General features: G+C 41.3%; 3 protein-coding genes across 7 annotated transcripts in view; 1 reads left to right on the top strand and 2 right to left on the bottom strand.

Annotated features, from left to right (window-relative positions):
- LOC118410352 (kelch repeat and BTB domain-containing protein 8-like) overlaps nucleotides 1-906 on the bottom strand; it is a 73,209-nt gene extending 72,303 nt beyond the window's left edge. For 2 of the 5 annotated variants that reach the window (XM_035812028.1, XM_035812033.1), the window contains exon 1: nucleotides 675-905. In XM_035812028.1, coding sequence (XP_035667921.1) covers nucleotides 675-781 — 107 coding nt within the window. In that variant the 5' untranslated portion in view covers nucleotides 782-905. Of the gene's footprint in view, nucleotides 1-674 lie in introns of all 5 variants that reach the window. The other 3 variants (XM_035812030.1, XM_035812032.1, XM_035812029.1) reach the window with 3 other exon arrangements.
- A 5,677-nt stretch (nucleotides 907-6,583) lies between these two features.
- Nucleotides 6,584-13,743, bottom strand: LOC118410360 (kelch repeat and BTB domain-containing protein 8-like). The gene is made up of 5 exons (XM_035812042.1): nucleotides 13,521-13,743; nucleotides 12,582-12,795; nucleotides 11,954-12,093; nucleotides 10,014-10,604; nucleotides 6,584-7,981 (listed from the first exon to the last, which is right to left on the bottom strand). The coding sequence occupies exons 1-5, from the start codon at nucleotides 13,625-13,627 to the stop codon at nucleotides 7,276-7,278; spliced, it is 1,758 nt and encodes a 585-aa protein (XP_035667935.1). The 5' UTR covers nucleotides 13,628-13,743; the 3' UTR covers nucleotides 6,584-7,275.
- A 1,535-nt stretch (nucleotides 13,744-15,278) lies between these two features.
- Nucleotides 15,279-18,805, top strand: LOC118407589 (kelch repeat and BTB domain-containing protein 8-like). Its single transcript, XM_035808087.1, has 5 exons — nucleotides 15,279-15,457; nucleotides 15,712-15,925; nucleotides 16,015-16,154; nucleotides 16,739-17,329; nucleotides 18,067-18,805. The coding sequence occupies exons 1-5, from the start codon at nucleotides 15,351-15,353 to the stop codon at nucleotides 18,788-18,790; spliced, it is 1,776 nt and encodes a 591-aa protein (XP_035663980.1). The 5' UTR covers nucleotides 15,279-15,350; the 3' UTR covers nucleotides 18,791-18,805.
- The last annotated feature ends 877 nt before the right edge of the window (nucleotides 18,806-19,682 follow it).

Here is a 19,682-nt window from a genome sequence, read left to right as displayed (position 1 = left end):
GTCTAATGGTAATGATTTTATCTGGAAGTTTGTTCCACAGTCCTACTGTTGTTGGAAGGAAAGTTCCATTATGTCTGACATGAGTGTGTTTCATGGTAATCATATTTGTAACAGCAATGTCTAACTTATCAAAGGTACTATAACGTAATTATGCTAATGATCATCCAGGCTCAGGTCCGAACCTGGAAAATGATCCTCAGGACCTGAACGGAACCTATACCTGAAATTTCTGTATTGGTACCTTGACCCCTATAGCGCCGTACCAACAATAGTTTTTTCTTTCTTTCTGTCCTTTCAAGCTTCACATTTTATTCTTTGACTTAAGATTTATTTTGGAATTAGTTACCTGTTTTGTGATACCTTTTTTTTTAAATCTCCAGCATGTATGTGTTCATTTTACAGCTGCTTTGCACAATTCGCTAGGTGGTTGAAAACTTTCTTTTTTTTTCGAAACGGCCAAAATTAATGCGAGCGGGGATGTTATCCATATAATCAAATCAACATGGCCTTATGCAACACAACCTCCTAAGTAACAAGTGGCTTTAACGCATTTTCTAGGCAAACAAATACCGACTGAAAGATGAAATCTGCCTGTCTTAAACCTTAATGACATTTAGGCGCGAGTAACCAGACAAAACTTAAATTGAACACCCCCCTCCCCACCTACATTTTACCTTCTCCCTTCCACCTCCAGAACCACGTCAGTCAGCTCTCCCCGCCTCCGAAGTTCGTCAAGCCCTCGGAGAACTTCATCCGTGTGGTCGTTGTTTGATACGTTCATATTCAACAATGTACGAGTACCAAAACCGAAGAACTTACTCCTTGTACCTCTTCAGAAATTTGGCGGGCAAACTATGTTCAATTTCAACTATGACCTTTGACCCAACTAACCTTACATACCTGATGATCCACATAGTGTAATGTTTGTGAGCCAGGGCTACCAAACCATGGGGGATAATACACACCTACGGGAAGATTTAATTCTAAGAAAGTAAGACTCAACTAATACAAGATTATGAATGTTTGTTGTCAAAGACAAAAAAGTTCAAGACTTTGTTCATGTGACTGAAAAGAAAATAATCATTATAGAAATACAATGAACTTGTAGTCACTTTTATATAAAACATCATATTTGCGATTCCTTGCCTATGGAACAAAGGTACATAAATTTGAATTTCTTAGCATTGATGAGGTGCAGGTATCCTTGATTATCCAACATTGTCATAAAACATTTCAATGACGATCAAACAAAATGGAGATTTAGTTATCAAATTCTTCACCACAGTGAAAGGTATAGTGGAGACAGGGTGTGCCTGTGCAAGATGATAGTACAATAAACTTAAAGTGAGGAAAAAGGCTGTATGGCACAAACATAATGATATTCAAGTATCAAGTACCAGTATATATATTTACTTGATAACATGTTGCTTGTAAATATCATTGAAGAATGGTTAACGTTAACTCAGTAAATTCCATTAAAAGCTTCATGCATAGCCCCAAATCTACGGTACTTGTGTACAGCTAAATGATGACACTACTCACACTAGTAAAACCTTTCTGTTGTGACACGAGTGTTTAAGAGTTTATATCATTAATACTAAACTGTATCTTTACTTCATATATGATTATTACTCTAATCTATTTAAAAAAATACATCAATACCAGAGTTTTTGTCAAAACACTATAGCTAGTCTTCCCCTCCTCCCTGCCAACCCCCACACAGGGTCACCTCATGGCAACCTGGTCTTTATCACATTTAGTCAGATTTACACATTCGGACTATGAAGCTTTGGAAACGTGTCACCATTACCCCTCCCATTCTGCATCTGAGTCCCAATAGTCGTTTTTGTCATCATAGTTGTCTTTATTATGAAAGTCCTCTTTGTCTTCACTTATCTCTGTCATCTCCTTCCTTTTTTCACCACTTATCTGTCATCTTCTTCACGGAGTACATCCTCAGTCATCTGTCATTGTAGTTGTCTTTCTCTTCGTTATCATAGTCATCTTCTTCATCATAGCTGTCTTCACCATGACTTATCAGAGTCATCTTCACACTCAGAATCAGCTTTGTCCTCAGTCATCTTCAATGTCACTTTCATCTTCATCCTGTCTGTCATAAAGTTCATCATAACTGTCATCATCACTGTCATCTATTTCCCAGAGAGACCTCCCATCTCCATAGGCTACGAGATGCCTAAAATAAATCTCATCACTGTCTTCAGAATCTTCCTACTCATCTTCATCCTTGTCTTCAACATAGCCCAGGTACTTTGGAACCATTGTTGCCACCAGGCACGTTTGCCTGTGTGCGGACTGGAACCACATGGGCTTGAGTTTCATATCTGTATCTGTATCTAAATTTATATAGCCGGTATAACCGCCATTCGGCGTAACACACCAGCGCACGCGGTGCGGCAGCAGCTGGTTATATTACACTGAACGATCCGTCACACCTAAATTTTGCACATCTATCTGCAAGCGTTCTTTAAAACTATCAAGAGAAGATGCCCCTACTGTACTTGGTGATAACAAATTCCAATCTACGATAGTTCTGGGAAAATACGAATTTTTGAACACATCAATCCTAGCTTGGAAACTCTGGTACTTGAAGTCATGGCTGTTTCTTGTTCTTTTTTGAGCTGGTATTAGATACTTATCAGTCGGTACGTCCACCAACTTTTTGGTCATTTTGTACATCATGCAAAGTCTTGACGCTTTCCTTCTGTCTTCAAGTGATGTCCACTGTAGATCTGTTTTCATTTTGGTAACACTAGCATCCCTGTTGTAGTTGTTTGTACAGAATCGGGCAGCTTGGTTCTGTGCCCTTTCAAGTTTACCTTTGTCTTTCTTTGTATACGGATCCCATACTGTTGCAGCATATTCAAGGTTAGGTCTTACCAGTGACGTGTATGCAAGTGATTTTACCCTGGCTGGGCATGCCCACAAGTTACGTTTGATCACCCCCAATGTCTGTTTAGCCTTGGTTGTTATTTTGTTAACATGGACACCCCACTTCAGCCCAGTTGTTAACGTAATACCTAGGTATGGGTGGCTTTTCGTGGTTGCTAATGTCTGACCACAAAACTGATAAGGGGACACATTTGGTGTGCGTTTGTTCGTTATGTGCATGATATAGCACTTATCAGGATTGAACTGCATAAGCCATTTCCTTTGCCATTCTTCCAGGGTGTTCAGATCTTTCTGAAGAAGTTGTGAGTCATTCTTTGCAGATACCTCTATATATAGCAGACAATCATCGGCGAATAACCTCACACTTGAATCGAGCTGGTCTGGCAAGTCGTTTATGTACAAGAGGAAGAGCAATGGTCCCAGAACAGTCCCTTGCGGAACTCCCGATGCTACTTTAACTGGAGCTGAGGCCTTCCCTTCTACCACTACCGTTTGCTCTCTATTCGTCAGGAAAGCCTTTAACCAGTATAATGTAGAACCTTGTATTCCATAGTACTCCAGTTTTGTTATGAGTCTGCTATGTGGTACTTTGTCGAAGGCTTTAGTGAAATCAAGTATTGCTAGATCCACCTGTCTTTTATTGTTCAGTGCCCCAGCTATGTCGTGAACTGTTAAAATAAGCTGTGTTTCTGTTGATCGCTTTGCTCTGAAACCGTGCTGGTAGTCCGTTAGTATATTGTGGCCTTCCAAGTGATTCATGATATGTCTATGAATAATGTCATATCTGTACTCTCTTGCTTTAGAGTCAAGTGTCTGTCTTTGGTTGGTACTGAAAGAGACCAATTTCAGAATACCTTTTAACAGTTTGATCATAATCATTGCAAATGGGACGTCTGCCATTTGTGTTTAGGGTGAGGAGGTACAAAGACCCATCATGGGGCATCAGCATCAGATCATCTCCTGGGAAAGCTGTACCTGTGCCATTCCTGCAATGGTTCCATACATTGTCTTTGGGATTGTACGCCTGTATATATTTGGGCAACTGGCCTCTCCTGTCCACACAGTAGATGGACCCCTGGAACGCGACAGCTTGTGGATGCTGAGGAGGTGCGAGCATGTCTGCTGTCTTGCTCCACTTGTTCTCTGTGGTATTGAACTTGTAGCAGCCTTTACTAGTTATGACGTAGATCGCACAAAGTACAGTGGACCCCCAGGGCTCGAGGTGGTATCGGGGTGGTTCTGGCATTGGATAGGGGATGGATAATATGGACGTCCACTCGTCACTGCTGGGGTCATACCTCTCTGCTGTTTGATTTGTCTTGTCACCCCCGATGGCATAGATGTGTCCTTTCAGATGAAGCAGTCCACAACTGTGGAAAAGGATGTAGACCCATACATGGCATGAATCAAGGCTAAATTAAAACAAGGACTATGTCCTTGATCAATCAAATGTGTTCCACTACCATATTGTGTTTAACTGAGTGCCTACCTGACCCGAGGAGTAGTCAAGTCACATCTGGATTCCCAGGTATTCTTCTGATGATTGAATTGAAGAAATGTTTTGTCGTTGAACCCCGTTTGAACAAGCCCTGCCAAGTACAGGTCATCAATAGGGGTCACTGCCATTGAGTAGGAACGGAGAGTGTCAGGCAAATGCATTTCATACAACTTGCCTTTCAAAGGGTCACAGCTAACAGCATTTCTTTTATTACTAGGGGCAAAAAAGAAATCTCCTATGATAATGAGAATTTCAGTCCGTGTCTGCCCCACACGCTGGGTTGTGCTGTCACTGTACACCAGCTTGCAGTCTGCTGGCAGACACTTACTCTCAAGCTCCAGGCATTGTTCGGAGGTGATGAAAGAATGGCGGAATGATTTGCAAATTGCAGGAAGGTGCTGCAAGCGTTCAGCTGGGTTAAAATCAACCCATCTTGCACAACGTCATCTTCAGAGTCGACCATTAGATCATCCATGTTTAGAAACGACTGGAACTGTGGAAGAGGCAACTGGAGAAAGGCTGGTTGTATCGCCACCTGGTTGAATCTGTAGAAATAACATGGCCCAAGAGTTTTTTCATCGATTTTTACAAGAGCTAGTGATAATTAAAATGTGTTACTTGTGTCAGTGTGATTTCAAATGCTATTGAAGATTACAATACTTAATTTGCTGTCTATATAAACCAAAATTGTATACGTTTTTCCAATTGCATACCCAAGATGCATCTGCAACATTAAAAAAAAAGTCTTTTGAGCCATCCATACAGTACCCGCTCATGATGATTTACCAGGAGTAAACTGGTCTGCTTTGGGCAAACCAAATGTAGAGACACATGTAAAACAACCAAGGCTTTACCTCAACCTAAAAATTTGAAAGTGATATCATCAAAATTGCTGATATAATAACATGTAGTCATAATGACAAATTCATGCCAAAAATATGTTTGCAAAATCATTCCATATGGCTCTATATATATGTATTTCTGAGTTAAAGTATATGTGACCACCAGCAAGTACTGTGAGCTTTACTGTAAAGTTTACCTGTATGTGATGTACCTCACAGTGGCCTCCTTTAGATTGAGATCTCCGAGCATATCTGCATACACGAACACATCTGCACAGTTGGACACGTCCAGATGGTCCTCTATGTATTCTGCTTCTTAACGTGGGTATACACATTCAACCTGGAATAACACAAAAGCCCCAGGGATGAATAAGAACGGATGTCTCACTTCTTTTAACAGGGATTGATGTGTTCAAAAAGTCGCATTTTCCCCCTATTGTAGAGTGAAATTTGCTTTTATCACCAAGCACAGACCCAAACTAGAATATGCTTTCACAGTCTGGGACCCGTGTAGACGTCAATATGCGCAGTCCAACATATTAGAAGATAAGATTGAAACAGTACAGAATAGGGCGGCTAGGTATGTGGCCAATGACTACAGAAACACTACCAGTGCATCCCAACTCAAGACCAACTTAGCAATTGGCCCACTCTCAGTGAAAGAAGAAAACAGGCACGTCTAACCCTCCTCTATAAGGCCATCAATGGACTAATAGCCATTCCTATCCACGACTACATTGTAATGAACAAAATCCCCACTAGAGGCCATCACCACAGATTCATCACACTCTTATGCAAAACAGACACCTACAGATCTAGTTATTTCCCCAGAACAATACCACGATGGAACAGCCTACCACCACAGCTTGTCACATCACCATCATTGAACACCTTCAAGAAAGGGCTGGCCCAGCACATGGGCTGAACAATTGATTCTTCATTTCTGTTGCTTCAAATCCTCTTCCTTGACTTTGGAATTTACTTTGGCATTCCATGACATTGGTTTGCATTTTCCATTTTTTTTTGCAATCTACGGCATATATCTGAACATTTTGCAACTAGCTTCTTCTTACAGTATGGTTGAAAACTTTTTTTCTCTTTGGAAATGACGAAAAATTTCTGTGAGTGCTAATGTCTTTTATATAATCATATCAATGTGGCCTTTAAAAAATTCCAAAGTAAAAGTGCCTGTACTGCAATCAAAGAGCAAGCTGTCTAACCGTGCTGCGTACGTGTACATTGTATAAGACTTAGATCCTGTCAGATAATATTATGCATATATGTAGAAATGGACATATTGCATATATATCAAAAAGCATTACGTACACAGCCATGGAACTGTCATCCTCTTTAATTCTTTCAATGACATAATAAAATATAAGGTTAGTAAAAACTTGAACTTTTAGTAACTCCAAAAAAAGTTAATATTATCTTAATTTAAGGTAAAGCTTGACTGTAATATCATGTAAAAGTTTAACTGTAATGATGTTGTTATGTCCCTATGTACAAACAAGTCTTAAACAAGTGTTTCCATTCAAAGATGAAGCATTCACTGAAAATCAGTTTTAACACACAGCTATCGATTAAGAAAAAACAAAAGCACTGCTTGGTTATTAATCTACAACTCAATGGGCTTCTCTTGCCACATATAACATTTCACCAACCCTAAAGCACCTTGGCCTAATAAACAACTTCTCTTTGCTGACAAGCACTACTATATCGTTTACAACAAAAGTCTGGTACATACTACTATTACTAGTCACCCAACAAGTACAAAGAAACAAAAGAAAACAATATAATTCCTGTTTACAACAACAAATGCACTGCTGCTGCCCTGATCCCCAGTATCTTTGGTGGCTTTATGACTGGCAAAATTGTCTTTCTACCGTTTCAGATATCACCATCACCATTTCCACACTGTCTTCATCTTCGTCACAATTATTCTTTCGGTTCCAGAGAACATGGCTTTTAATGCCCTGTCACAGTCATGAAATTTTGCTCCTTACAAATCTGAGAGAATGCTTTTCAGTTATCACTGTCTTCTCCGTCGGGAGAACCTAACCGTCTACCATCATTTGAAGTAACATCAACCAGGCTTGTGGGAATCATCTTAACCATAAGCCAATCTTCAAGGATATGGGCTTCAAACCACCGTTTCAGGGAGGTCACTACTATGTCTGGGCTTTCTGGTTTCAGCCAAGTGTCTGTCTCTGGCTGGTACTGGTAGATGTCATGCCTCTTTAAGTGCTGCTCATAAGGGTGCTCTGGGTTGTTCACAGTGAGGAGGTATAAAGACCCCCCATGCGGCATAAGGGCCAGACCAGTACAGGAAAAAGTCTTGGCCTTGTCAGAATGTGCCCACACACCGTCCTCAGGGTTATACATCTGCACGTATTCTGGGAATTCCGTGTCCACACAGTAGATGCGTCCCCGATACGTGACAGCTTGTGGATTCCCAGGGGCTTCGAGCATGTCTGCTGTCTTCTTCCACTTGTTGTCTGCGGTACTGAAGCAGTAGCAGCCTTCCCTACCCATGACGTAGATGCTGTCATCAAGGGCCACAGCACAATATACAGAGGAGAACATACGGGAGTGTGCTCTGGGCATTGGATAGGGGATGGTTGGTATGCAGATCCACTGGTCACGACTAGGGTCGTACCTCTCTGCTGTTCGATTTGTTCGACCATCCCCAATAGCATAGATGTACCCATCTAGACACACCAGACTACACCTGGAAAAATACATGAAGGAGAATTTCTAAGAAAACATGCTCAGTCTTTTGAGTGAAAACTACCCTGATTGCATTTTGATGTACATGTACAAGGGCAACTTGCACTTTGTCTTCTACATAATTCAGGACTGGAAATACTTAGTCTTTTGAGTGTAAACTACCCTAAATTGCATTTTGATGTTCAAGGGCGACTTGCACTTTGTCTTCTACATAATTCAGGATTCGAAATACCAACTGCCTTTGTAGGCCAGTGCTTAAAATTGGAGCTGTGCAGGTATCTTGATTATCATCCTGCATCCTACGTGCACAGCCAAGGGAGCTCCAAAAGCCTTAAAACCTTTGGAGAAACATCCTTTAGTACAGCAGATACAAGATTCCAAATACAGTAGATTTTTCCAAGACATGCCTTTGAAAGACTTAAAGGGAAACAAGAGCTTCTGAAAAAAGCTAGTCTTTCGCTTACTTATATTGTGTAGGTAAAATTGTTTGGCATAGTTTGGTCAAGCGTGGGTGCCAAGTCTGCAACGTTGGCAGCTCTGGCACAGTTTGGTCAAGTGCTAGGTTATATAACTGTTTAGTAAGGTAGTGGTTCTCACAGAGTATATTTTACTAGAACTGTATAATAACACAACTGCATGAATGATGTTAACTTTATTCGGATTGTTTCGCTGTTAAGAACGGCTCTGTTACAGTACAACAGGGTTTTATGAAAGTGCACTGTAGTAATCAAATCTATCAGTAGATGTGTCCTGAATTTCTGCAAGAACAAACAAAGTATTGTCACCATAAACAACTGAACATAAAATATTAACATGGCATATACAGTAATGGAAATATTTTTTTTAATGGCAAGATCATGTGAAAGGTAGATATTTTAAACTAAAACAGGTCCGTGGTATGTTTAATGGAACGTTTCGTTTCTTTTAGTAACGCAATTATGCTTTTACTTGACGGAGTCGTGACGTCACGCGTCAGACTCACTCCGTCGAGCTCGGTCAGAATCTTCCCTTTCGAAATTATAAATTAAATGTGGGTAATTCTATTTTTAACGCATCCGAGGGCTACTATTTTGCTGAAAGAAGTTTGTTACACGAAAATAGCCTGAAATTTCTTAGAGTAAGAAATTTCCGAATACGCCCCCCTCCCACACCATGTCAGATGCGGCGCACGCATCTTACACAATTCTAGATTTTGTAGCGGTGATTTTCCATAAAACAAAGTAAATGACATGTCAAACTGTTCTCTACAAGGTCTGTTTTATTATAACCAAACAGCGAACATGTTAGTTTATAAATTGTATACAATCTTACGAAGAAATCCTCACCGTTCACATCCGTCTCTGCAAATTCCTGCTTATAAGCCATACAGAAACCAAGCAGCACATTCATGGTAGGCCGATACGTATGTCATAACGTTACATACCGTCGAATCTGCAGGGTAGAATATCTCGCTAGCACGATATGGCATGGACCGCAAACCAAGCAGCACATTCATGGTAGGCCGATACGTATGTCATAACGTTACATACCGTCGAATCTGCAGGGTAGAATATCTCGCTAGCACGGTATGGCATGGTCGACCCGGACGGACGGACGGACGGACAGACGGACAGAAATCTAATATCGGTCTGATTGCCTTTCGCCGCGGAAGCGCGGCGAAAGACAAAAATGACTGGTGCAAGTAATTTTGACTGCCAGCTACACTGCAATATAGAGGTGGTACACAAAATGTAAGCAAACTATTTCAAGCCATGTAATTACATGTACTGTAACCATTCTGATGACAACAAAGATAGGCAAGCTTACTGTGCCCTTCTGAATTTGCCAAGGCTCTTCTGAGAAGTGCAATATACAAATCGACTATGATGAAATGTATAATTTGCTGTAAAGAAGTTTGGTAAGTGACAATGTATTTGAAGACAGTAACTCCGTATCTCTTTTGATTTAAGACTATCTATAAAAAAATAAATAAGTTTTTCTGATATTTTCTATCTATGCTGAAGAAAGCAGCAGATTGTATGACAAACACTTACCTGATCCTGTTTCCAATCATGTCACACCTCGGTTCCCAGGTGTTTAAAAGGTGGTTGTATTGAAAAAACTTCCTCTCGCCCCATTTATTAGTTGCCGTGCATGTGCCACCTGCCTCAATGATAACACCCCCGGCCAAGTACAGTTCACCTTCATCAGTCCCTATCATTGTGAAACATTCCAGGTTGGCAGGCATGTTCATGGTGTATCTTGTGCCTCTTGAAAGGTCAAAGCAACGGGTATACAGCGGAAATTCCGTAGATGCCTCCCTTAGCACAGCAATCTGCATTTCAGTTCGTGTCATTCCCACACGCTGGGTTGTACTGTCACTGTAAACCAACTCGCTGTTTGTTGACTGGCACTTACTCTCAAGCTCCACAAGTTTGTCTGAGCTGATGAAGGTACGACGTAAGGACTTGCAAATGTCAGGAAGGTGCTGTAAGCGCTCTTCTTGCTTGAAGTCGATCCATCTGAACGCGGCCTCCACAATAACCTCTTCTGAGTTGGCCATTAGATCATCCCTGTTGAGCACCCTTTGTAGTAGAGGCAGGGACAACTGGAGAAAGGATGATTGCAGGACCACCTGGTTGAACCTGTGGAAGACAGGCAGAACTTGAACATTGAACACAGCATGACTTAAAATGATGAAGTTCACCCTTTTTCAGTACCTATATAAAACAACGTGTAGTGTGCTCCTGTAATCTTTTAGTAAGATTATAAAGTAACTTCATAATCAGTACATGTTTCTCTTGTTTGGTTTTGGTTTGTAAATTTACAGTCTAAATAACTGCACCTGCAACATTTAGAAACCTCTCTTGTAATCCCCATCAACACTAAGTTTTTACAAACACCAACCCGGAGCTGCGAGACTGGTTAAATGTGACATTATCTGTATCAAAATGTTGACTTGTGTTACTGTAAATGCAGAAATATTCGCGGTGGATTAATATTCGCGGTTTTCGCGGCGGCCGCTTCACCGCAAAATTAAATCCACCGCGAATATTTCGTCTGCTGGCGCCGCCTAAGGTGCCCCTTTTCCGCTCCATGTACATACTACTACTGTCTTTGTCACTGTATATGAAATGTTTGACATACTTACTACGGTGAAGTCTTGACTGAAGACACACATGTAATTTTTTCATACGACCAACTGTATTACAGTACTGTACAGTATGTTCACCATGATACAAAGGTCGTACTACTGTATACTATTACGTATTGAGAGGGTAGATACGATTAGATCAGTAACAGTGGCTCACGCAAGAACAAGTCAAAAGCACGGAAACTGTTCTATCCGTCTGTATAGGACCCTTACCGGGTAACCAGCAAGTGTTTTCCGACTGGCGGTTTGTAGAGGCGCCGGGTTTTACACGGCAGTTCGTGACTACAGTGCAGTGCTGAAAATGCATTGAATTTCGCGGGATGGCGCTACCGCGAAATTAAATCCACCGCGAAATGTCCATTTTGCCGCTACCGCGAAATTAAATCCCCGCGAAATTAAATGCATTTACAGTATCCCACTCCCACTCACACACTCAGTCCCATGCAGTCAACTGCTTCTGTGAAGTCAAATTATGCAGATATATTGTGACTTGGTGGAGTATTGGATTATGAGTTGTAGAAACTCTATGGTGCCGTCTCTTTTGGGGAATGGTTGTAAAGCTGCTCACCGAGTCACTGCTTATGTTCTGCATAACGTGACATCACAGAAGCAATGGATTGCTCATTCCTTGACAAGCAACATTGGAGTTGGACAGTCCAATTTTTATAATAGAAATTACAGTTCAGCTCTGATTCAGAATGACTTCTACCAACACAAGTGAGTTTTCAAGTTATGATGGCAGGAAGTCATGTTTATGGTTCGTGTACTTTGCTTACATGATAGAGAAACAAGCTATTGAAATTGATGCAACACAATCTATGTCACAGCTATTGAACTCACTTGGATGCAATGAATCTCCCACTGACTTCTTGTAAGGGAAGGTCCCCCAGCATATCTGTGTACATCAACACATCTGTGCAGTTGAACACGTCCAGATGGTCCTTCATGTATTCCGCTGCCTTCTGGTATACAAAATCAACCTAGTAGTAGGAGTATGAAAACAGACAGTTGTGGAAAAACAGGATGACTTCCTAGAAACGAGCCTTTTTCCAAAGTACATGTAATAATACACCATCAATGCATTTTTACAACAATTGAGGGTATCTTCAGGGTACTGTCAGTGTTCTGGGTGTGACTGTGGAATGATAGCTAGTTCTTCGCAAGTAAATTGACTCACAAACTGTAAACAAAAGTGTTCGCAAAGGTTTCATGATTGCAGATTTTGCGGTACTAGTAACTGCTTCACTGCAAACTTAAAACCACTGCAAAAGATTTTATTCTGTCCTCTACCCCCTTGTCTTAGCACTACAACACACATGTCTACTGTACAATATTTATGGGTTCTTTCTACGGTGAAGACACATCCATGAACAGCGTATACATAGTACATCTAACGAATTTATCAAGCATGTCAGTTTGCAACTTTGTTTCCATACAAAAACTGGGCCATAGGGAGGAGAATCACTACCTGTAGCAGTCTGGCTGCAGACATCACAGCCTGGACCTGGTCTGGCGCCGTCCGAAGGCAGCCAGTGTAGGCGTAACCCAGAATAGTTGCCATGGCTTCCTTAGTTACTTTCTGGATGCTGACCCTTTCCTGTTTGGCCTCTGCATAGCCGCTGGTAAACATGCCACGGAAGTAGGGACTGCACGATGCCAGGACGGCACGATGGCAGGGAAAACTGAGAAACAATGTATGGTTTCACATTTATAGTCATGGACATACGTCCTATAAATTCATGCCAAGAAGGCTTTCATACATCCACTGACCAAAAGGTAACAGAAAGAACTAGGGCTACTACTAGTTCTGGTAAATAACTAAACATAAAATCATGTACAACTATTATAGCAAGGAGGTTAAAAAGCGATAAACGGTTTTAGATCCAAAACTGAAATATTACCTGCACCTGAACAAATTATTTGACAAACTAACCCGCACTATGGTACTCAAGGACATTTTAAGGCAATTTTTTTATTAAGCTTATATAATGTCCTTGGGTATCTGAGGTCGTCAATGATGCCAAGAACTATATGACTAAGTGTAATATTTACATTTCTATTTCTATGCTCTACTGGGCAAAGCCCCAACATATATAACGTTACTAGTTTTACCTATACTTCAGGTACATGTGTATCTTATATATGCTTTTTCAAGCAAAGATGACAAAGGTTACTCTACTCTACTCTACTCTACTCTACTCAACTCTACCAATCTTGACTCAAATACTGTTTTTATCTTCTTCCAATGCTGGGTTTTCATCTTTGCCGTAAGTACAATTAGTTTTTTAGTGACAAATTAAACTGGGTCCAGCACGTGTACGTAGTGTCGCAGACAAGCACCACTTGAAAAAAAATTATTCGCTGCAACAAGCTAAAAAATGTGCCCCCCTCCCCACCCCCATCTCACCTCGTCCGTTCCACCTCCAGAACCACGTCAGTCAGCTCTGCCCGCTTCCTCAGGTCATTCAGCTCGCGAAAAAAAGTATTGGGATATTTTTTGTTTATTATGTTCATGTTTATAAACGTTTTGGACGGTTTAAAGAAACAATCACCAGCGTACGTGCAGGTTCAACTTTCTTCTGTCTGACGACTTTCCCTCCAGTTTTGACCTTTGACCCATCTTGAAACCTGATTACCCACGTTGTAACGCATTGGCTAATTGGGGTTTTGTACAAGGCCTCGTTGATGATTATATGGATTACATTTATAGGAATCCTAGAACTGATACGAGTGTGCACTAAAATAAGTTTTGCCAAAAGTCTGTCCCTCAAAAAATTCCTTTCATTATGAAACCTAAGTGGTCAGGAAGGATGAACAAATAAGTGAAGACTGAGTATGGTAAGTTATACCGAACAATGCTAGACATATTCTTCATTTTTGTTGTTACACATCTTCTTCTTTCACTTTAGCATTGACGTTGGCATTCTATGACGTTGTAAACGTTTTTATTTTACTCCACCATTATCACCATACCATATAACGTTAGCCTAACAATCAGAAAAATGTAACAATCTTTCCCGAAACATCTATTCCTACACTATTCTCATGTGCAGTCTTTTGGCCTTAGATGGGAGATCCGGACTGGTCAGCTAGTGGCGCTTAAACCCGACTGTTGCATAATAATAATAATAATAATAATAATAATAATGATGATGATAATTATAATTATACTACTACTACTACTACTACTACTACTACTACTACTGCCACTAACTACTACTACTACTACAAATTTTGCCAGCCAGTAGGTACCCAATGAGTAATGAGGCTGTTTAACGTGGTCTTAAATCCTTCGAAACGTCTTTGGTCAACAACGCACGTCTTGGACGTTGGCTTTATGCTGAGGACTATGGTTAATTGTCTTTAATCACAACGGACTAGCTGATATATTAGATTTAGCGCGCACTAAATTCTGTGAGTGGGAAAGTAGCAGAGTGTGTGGGAGGTGATGGGTTTAAGGTGGGAATTAGGAGAGTGATTAAGCAGGCGAAATCAGCACATTGGCTTCTCAACGTTGTATTGATGTAAAAATTTTGTACTCCGTACACAAAGTATCATCATCATCATGGGTGGGTTGCCCGGTTCATCCGCTCCTTCCGGGCGTCTCCGACCCCCATAACGTTCTTTATATAACGTTCTTTATATCCTCGATCTGCAGCCCCGGAAGACACAAAGTAAAGCGCCTAGGAACAAGTTTTCGATATACTTTGGTCCTTCTCAAGTTGGACTGTGATGCCAGTGAGGAGTCAAAGGTGCCCGGCAATCGGTATCGGGCCCCCGTCTCGGCTGATTGATCATCACTTTGATGGTACATGAGCACTAGAATACCCTTCGGGTAAATTATCGGTGCCAGAAGTCACCGAATGTTTCACTTACCCACCTAAAAAACAAAGCAGATATTGTGGCTATAAGTACATTAACGTTAACTGTTAAAAACAACTGTATGATATTTTGCTGCAATCTTCTAAAGAATTACTTTGGTATCACATCAAGAAATCACTACTGTATTTTGCTATCCTGTCGTGGCTCGGCCATCGCAAACAGGCCTGACAAATAGAAATAGCACTATATGGAGAATAAGGTATCAATATGGGTCAAAGTTCAAAGTTGACAGCATCCGAGGCGCGAGGCTCTGCTTTCTTTTACTTTGTGTAACGTTACCCACGAACCATCCAAACGATTCTCACGAATTCATTCAAACACTTCTTCGATCTTGGCTCACAAAACGCTGCTAATCATGGACATAAGAAACCATAGGTACCGTAGTGATGTTCTTTGTGAACTTAACACCATGAGGGAGCGGGCAGAGCTGACTGACGTTGTTCTGGAGGTGGAAGGGAGAAGGTGAGGTGGGACAACATGGGGGAGGGGGGCATTTCGATCCATCGCTGACTGTTTGTAACGTAACTCTAAAAGATCGCGAGCCAAGTGTGTTTGAAAATGTGCTTTAATTTAGTTATTGATAAATCGTATCGCTAACTACTTGATTAGACCTCACCAAACCGGGAATGATACTTAAGATAATGGGCAACGCGCGCAACAGGATAACCGTTACCCTACTTAGTGCAGTAGAATGAAACGGTATCTTCCTCCTACAGTTTCCCCTGCCATCGTGCTGTCCTGGCATCGTGCAGTCCCTACTTCCGTAGCATGTTCACCACAGGCTATGCAGAGGCCAAACAGGAAAGGGTCACTATTCAGGAAATGAGCAAGGTAGCCATGGCAACCCTTCTGGACTACGCCTACACTGGACGCCTTAAGATGGAGCCAGACCAGGTCCAGGCTGTGATGTCTGCAGCCAAACTGTTGCAGGTAAGGAGTTCAACCTGATTAAGCCAAAGGTGTAATAAACTGATGATAGCAAAATGGTCTGTCAGTGTAACCATGTTTGCGGCTTTCAGATTGCTTTTGTAGATCGTAGGGCAGCAGAGTACATGAAGGACCATCTGGACGTGTCCAACTGTGCAGATGTGATGATGTATGCTGACATGCTGGGGGACGTCGGCCTACAGGAGGCCAGTGGGAAGTACATTGCATTCAGGTGAGTTCAATGCCTATTACACACATTAGACCACACTGGCTTAACTTTATCGATGACCTCCGCGCACACATTGATTTTCGCCTGTTCTAAAAAAAAACCCTGATCTCATCACCCCATATCAATCAGAATTTCATGCTTACCAGAGGACCTGCTCTGCAGGATAGGGGGCACATGGTCAGGGCATGGGACCACTGTGCCCCTGTTCCCTCTTTAAACAAGAATGGCAATACAAACATGATTGAAATGGCGACGATTGTCTTTTACAGTCTTACTGGAGGTGAACATGAGAGAAACCAAGCCAGGGAGTGAATGGGATGGCCATCTGGATGTTTAGCCCTGTGGTTAAGCAGCACTTTTTATTTGTGCTGATTTGTGCTGAATCTGTCTTTTTTTGTCCGTGCGCAATAGTTTTGTTGTCTCCAGAGGATTCCGGGCCATCCATAAAAATTAAGGCGTTGTGGCCTTACACATATTACAACACAAATATATTTGTTTTATTTGCTGTATCTATCAGCACTAACTTTGAAAAATTAATTCATGATATATGTATCTAAACATTGAAGTTGGACATGTATTTTCCCCAGGTTCAACCAGGTGGTGCTAGAACCAGCCTTTCTCCAGGTGCCACTTCTCCTGCTACAGTCACTGCTCAATAGGGAAGATTTAATTACAGACTCAGAAGACAACATTGTGCAAGCTGCTCTAAGATGGGTTGAGTTTGACAAAGAAAAACGCTTGCAGCACCTTCCTGCTCTGTGCAGATGCTTCCGTCAATCCTTCATCAGCTCAAACCAACTTGTGGAACTTGAGAGTAAGTGCCTGCCAACAGACTGCAAGTTGGCTTACAGTGACATCACAACCCTGCGTCAGGGACAGACACGAACTGAAATGCAGATTTTCCCAAGACTATTAAAAGAAGGTTATAGTATCTCGGATCAGGATTTCCACCGGGTCGCTCCTTGCTATGACCCATCCACAGGTAGACTGCACACAATGGATATTCCTGAGCACCTAGAGAGCATCTCTGTGACAGCCACTCCTGATGATGAGCTGTACCTGGCAGGGTACATCTGCAGAGGGGTTAGTCAGTACAGCAGACAGACTACATTTTACCAGTATAACCACCTGACAAACACCTGGGAACCAAGGTGTGAGATGATTTCACCTAGAGCCAGGTATGTGCTTCTACTCTCTCAAGCCTTAAACTTAAGCCAGGTGCCAGCATACCCTGGGAATGGCAGGAAGTAATTGTTCCCCATTGATCTTGTTGGCATTTTTAGCCCAATAACTACATATAAAAATTAAGACTGTCTAGAAGCTGAAAAACAATGACAGGGAAAGATCAGCATAATACTGGTTGAGATATTCAAATATTTTTCTCTAGTGGTTTTTAAGGAAACATTATCAAACCTTGCAGAATGGCCTTTGTAATTGTAACAAAGTTTAAACAAATCAAGGCAATGTTGTCTGCAACTTTTTAGTTTTGGAAGACTAACCTTTTGCTCAAATTCCAAATCAGCCCTGTCAAAGTCAATGGAAGTGTATAATTGCATCTATGTTTGTATCTTGAAAATGTCTTTCTAACGAATGAATAAGCTTTGATATTTATGTGAGGTAGTCTAAGAAACCATAAATACTTTGGCTCTGTAGAACTGTTCAATGGCCAACTTCTCACACTACCAGTCAGAGCATGGAAAGCCAGTGAACTGCAATGTGAATGATTGTTTACATTAGCCAAATTCATTAGATGACTTTATAGCTTCCTCAAGATCCTAGCTAGCTTAAGTTCTTTAGGGTAATGGACAACAAGGTTTTTCTGTGTTAGGAACAATATGTAGGTGTCGAAGGCCCAGTAGTGAGTGATACACAGTTCAATACCACATGTGTATTTGTGTTTTCCTGTCATCCCCAGGTGTAGTCTTGTGTATCTGAAGGGCTACATCTATGCCATTGGTGGTGATGAAACTAAGGAAACAGTGGAGAGGTATGACCCAAGTTGTGATGAGTGGACCTCCGTACCAGCCATCCCTCAGTCCATGTCCTCAGAAATCTGTGCAGTGACTCTTGATGACAGCATCTATGTCATTAGTAAGGAAGGCTGCTACTGCTTCAGTACCACAGAGAACAAGTGGAGCAAGATAGCCGACATGCTTAAACCACCACTGCGTCCTCAGGCCATCACGTATCAAGGGAGCATCTATTGTGTAGACTCCAACGACGAAAGTGGTGTAGAAGTGTACAACCCTTCAAATGGTGAGTGGAAGTTGTCCGAGACTACGACTTTTTACTTCGACATGGCAATGCTGATGGAATATGGAGAGACTATGTACCTCCTCACTATATATAGACATCACAATCATCAAGAGCAATGGATCTCGCCTACCATTTACCAGTACCAGCCAGAGACAGATCATTGGCAGGATCTGGAAGTTGAGGCCCTGCTTATTCCCCCCTTGGAAGAATGGTTGGATTCTAGGAGTAGGACGGATTGCTTGACAACAAGGATGATTCCAATGTGCCTTGGAGATCCAGATGCATACGATGAACTGGATATACTGAGCAGTTCCTCAGAGTCATCTGGAAGCGGAATCTCAGATGACAGTGATAGTGTGGGTGGCTTATCAGATGAAGGGTGACTGATGACGGTAGCAATGACAGTGAGAGTGGGCATGACAATTATAACAGCTGAGACACTAGGACCAATGATAAAGTCTTAAAACAAATCAAATGAGAAGTTTTTTTTAACACTTTATAAATGGGAATGACAATGAGGTAGACTTATCAGACAAAGTGATGAGGACAATTCTAATGGATGGATGTGTAAGTGATGATGGAGACGTCTGAGACGCTAGAACATAATGGAAGAAGTCTCTACATGTAATACTGACTGTATCACCAGTGAGATCTTGAGGGATAGGGAAGTTTTTAAAACACTTTTTCATTTTTATTAGATAAAATCAACATAAATTTGCACTTTAGGCTCTTGACCAATTTCCACCGTTACTAGAAACACTGGCGAGGTGTGAAACGGTTTGCACTGATCTCTCTAAATTTAGAAAGGGTTTGTTGGAAGATGCTATCAACTTAAGGCCTTGTATTTCAGATTGTACTTTCCATTACATGCCTGCGTTGTATTTCTGAGCATTTCATGAAACTGCATTAACATGAACATGATGTTAGGTAGCTATGGCATGCTATATTCCATTTGACAGTTTGCATAAGTCATAGTTTTGGTATTTTATATTCTGCTCTACTACTGTTAGAGAGAGAGAGAGAGGAAGTAAGCAAGGATAGCATTTAAGACACTAGACTTTACAAGATGCTTCTCCACCTCATAAAATAGCCATAGATAAATGGACAAAGAAAGATTTGAAAAGACTCTCAACACTGTATTGCTAACTGAAGACAAACATTCCATTCTTATCATTGTTTTGGGTTTATAATGACCCGGATATATGTTCAATCTTATAAAGTGTTAAGCAATAATCATAATGTGCTCACAAGGAGAAAGTGCTCTATTTCCTAATA

The sequence above is a fragment of the Branchiostoma floridae genome, chromosome 2, assembly GCF_000003815.2.
Source record: "Branchiostoma floridae strain S238N-H82 chromosome 2, Bfl_VNyyK, whole genome shotgun sequence".
NCBI classification, from domain to species: Eukaryota; Metazoa; Chordata; class Leptocardii; order Amphioxiformes; family Branchiostomatidae; genus Branchiostoma; species Branchiostoma floridae.
This window is presented reverse-complemented; position numbering and strand designations above follow the sequence as displayed.